The sequence below is a fragment of the Brassica napus genome, chromosome C2, assembly GCF_020379485.1.
Source record: "Brassica napus cultivar Da-Ae chromosome C2, Da-Ae, whole genome shotgun sequence".
Lineage (NCBI taxonomy): Eukaryota > Viridiplantae > Streptophyta > Magnoliopsida > Brassicales > Brassicaceae > Brassica > Brassica napus.
Window position 1 is genome coordinate 7,187,069 of NC_063445.1, and position 3,350 is coordinate 7,190,418.

At 40.1% G+C, this 3,350-nt stretch overlaps 1 protein-coding gene across 1 annotated transcript; it reads left to right on the forward strand.

Moving 5' to 3' along the window:
• Window positions 1–228: 228 nt before the first annotated feature.
• On the forward strand, window positions 229–1,263 carry LOC125582143. Its single transcript, XM_048748671.1, has one exon. It carries the CDS (start codon window positions 229–231, stop codon window positions 1,261–1,263), a length of 1,035 nt encoding a protein of 344 aa, XP_048604628.1.
• Window positions 1,264–3,350: the final 2,087 nt, after the last annotated feature.

Consider the following 3,350-nt stretch of genomic DNA (forward strand, 5'->3'; position numbering starts at 1 on the left):
TACTTTCATGTCGAAAATTGATAAAACTGATCAGATTTCATGCAATGGATTTAACTTTATCCTAGATGTATAGGTTTAACTTTACCTTCCTGCATATACATGAAATCGTTTGGATCATTGAAAAAAAAATATTGTTATTTACTTGCATTGCTTGTATCCGACTGAAAGAGTATGTGAATGATCCGATTATTTTCTTACTAATGGGGATAAACTACAAATATTTTTCAGATGTCAAAGATTGCGAATCTTGATTTCAGTGCTTTGAAAAGCAATGGTGACAACTACCTGGAATGGGCGCTTGATGCAAAGATCATGCTGCGATCAAAAGATCTTGGTGACACAATCACCAAAGACAACAATTCCAGTGACAAAGACAAGTATAGAGCTATCTACATGATACGCCACCATCTCCAAGAGAACTTGAAAACTCAGTACATGACCATGGAAAATCCATATGACCTTTGGATCGCTTTACAGCGAAGATATGACCACCAGAAAACGGTGTTGCTTCCAAAGGCTCAATATGATTGGAAACACATAAGGTTCTTGGACTACAAATCAGTAGACGAGTACAACTCAGTCCTGTTCAGAATTGTGTCCTTGTTAAGGTTATGTGGTGAAAAAGTAACCGAGGAAGAGATGCTTAATAAAACTCTCTCCACGTTTCCTCAAACCAACATGGTATTGCAACAGCAGTACAGAGAGAGGAATTTCGCCACATATACTGAGTTGATAGAATGTCTCTTGTTGGCTGAAGCTAACAACGAACTGTTATTGAAAAACAGTGAGATGAGACCTCCTGGTACAGCTCCATTACCCGACATCTCTAAGCTGGCTATAGAGCCAAAGAAAGAGAGTAACCTTGTCCAACACAATGACCATCCCGGTCCAAACCGTGGAAGAAGTCAAGGACGAGGTCGTGGTTCTTTTAAAGCACACGGGCGAGGACGTGGTCGCGGTACCACACCCGGCTTTAGCCGTGGTCGTGGTCGAGGCCGTAGTGTGTCTTTTAAACCACAGATCAAAGCTGATCGATGCCACAAATGTGGTATGGGTAATCATTGGGCAAAGAATTGCCGAAATCCTAAGCATTTGTGTGAGCTTTACATGGAGAGCTTAAAAAGAAACCCGGAAGCTAACATGGTTCGAGACCCGGGATATGATGGTGATGATGATGATGACTTGGAAGACGTCCAGGATCACCAGCACGAGTCAGACAAAGTTGATCACATGGAGTTTGAAACTTCAGACATACTGAAATAAGGAATTAAAATTCCATATCTTTTTTTTTTATTGTTTTCCCCTGGATTTGGTGTTCTTTAAGATTGTTTATCAGCGTTTGGTTTTGGATTTAACTTTATCCTTATGAATGAATAAAATTTTTTTCATTTCTCATATGCCTAAGAATTAGATCATTAAAGATACCATCTCTGAAAATTTTATTATTGTTCATTAACTTTATGATTATTGTTTTTGAAGAATGAAAAGTGGAATGGATACAATCGTGGTGGACAGTGGCACCAGCCACACCATTTTGAGAGACAAACGATTTTTCATACATCTCACACATAAGGTAGCTAACATCACCACTATAGCTGGCACGGCTAGCTTAATTGAAGGCTATGGCCACGCCAATATCTTATTGCCAAAAGGTACACATCTTGAGATTGAAGATGCTTTGTACTCACCTAGCTCAAACAGAAGTCTATTGAGCTTTAAAGACATAAGACTGAATGGTTTCCACATCGAAACAATGGGTGAAGGAAGTAAAGAATTCCTACAGATTTATAAAATCACCCAAGGCAATAAGAAAGTCTTTGAGACTATACCTGCGTGTGGGACTGGTCTTTATTATGCCCAGACCAGTCTTGTTGAGGCTAATGCCGTCTTGAATAAAGAATTCAAAGAAGAGTTTACTCTTTGGCACAATCGGCTGGGACACCCCGGTTCGAACATGATGCAAAAACTCATATCAAATTCAAATGGTCACAGTTTGAAAACAAAAAGAGTTATCCCTAAGAATATCACATGTGAAGCATGCTCACAAGGGAAACTAATTACTAAGCCATCACGTACCAAAGTGAATAACGAAGTGCCAATTTCCTAGAAAGAATACAAGTTGATATTTGTGGACCAATACACCCACCCTGTGGGACATTTAGATATTTTATGGTCCTGATTGATGCATCCACAAGATGGTCACATGTTTGTCTCCTATCAACTCGTAATCTAGCACTTGCAAGATTGTTGGCTCAGATAATAAGACTGGGAGCACATTTTCCAGATTTTCCATTAAATACTATACGTCTAGACAATGCAAGTGAATTCACTTCCCAAGCTTTTAATGACTATTGTATGTCCATGGGGGTAAGTGTGGAGCATTCTGTAGCACATGTCCATACTCAGAATGGCCTGGCTGAATCCTTTATAAAACGGATCCAGCTGATTGCCCGGCCACTCTTAATGAATACCAAACTCCCAGTATCAGCTTGGGGACATGCAGTACTACATGCAGCTGAGCTAATTCGCATCAGGCCATCTAGTGAGCACAAATACTCGCCATCCCAACTACTAACGGGTCATGAGCCAGATATATCCCATCTAAGAGTTTTTGGATGTGCCGTCCAAGTGCCTATAGCACCACCACAGAGAACAAAGATGGGACCTCAGAGGAGGATGGGAGTATATGTTGGATACGATTCCCCTTCTATTATTAAGTACCTAGAGCCAACAACAGGTGATTTGTTTAAGGCCAGGTTCGCGGATTGTCATTTTGATGAATCCCAGTATCCAGCATTAGGGGGAGATTATGGTAAGCTGGTACAGGATATAAAATGGAATCAAACATCCTTAACATGGCAGGATCCTCGGACTAGAGATTGTGATCTAGAAGTCCGGAAGATTATACATCTTCAAGAGCTAGCTAACAGATTGCCAGATTCCTTTGCTGACCCAAATAGAGTAACCAAGTCATACATACCAGCTGCAAATGCACCAATAAGACTTGATGTCCGTGATGGACATAATCAGGCTGCTACTACGTCTAAACCACAATTGAAACGTGGTAGACCAGTAGGTTCCAAAGACAAAGAAGTTCGGAAAAGAAAGAGTGCAAAGAAATCCGACAAAGTGGAAACTCTAGACATGGAAAAGGAAACTCATGTACCACCAAAAGATACTTGGGACGCTAAGAATCAAGGTAATGAAGTTCCTGACAATAATGAGATCTCAATAAATTATGTCATGTCTGGAAGGAAATGGAACAGAAAACATGTCGACATGAGTGATATATTTGCTTATAATGTAGCAGTCGAATTGATGGATAATAAGGATCTAGAACCCACATCTAT

Excerpts from the sequence above, each read along its gene's own strand:
- LOC125582143 (XM_048748671.1), top strand. The coding sequence starts at position 229 with ATGTCAAAGATTGCGAATCTTGATTTCAGTGCTTTGAAAAGCAATGGT.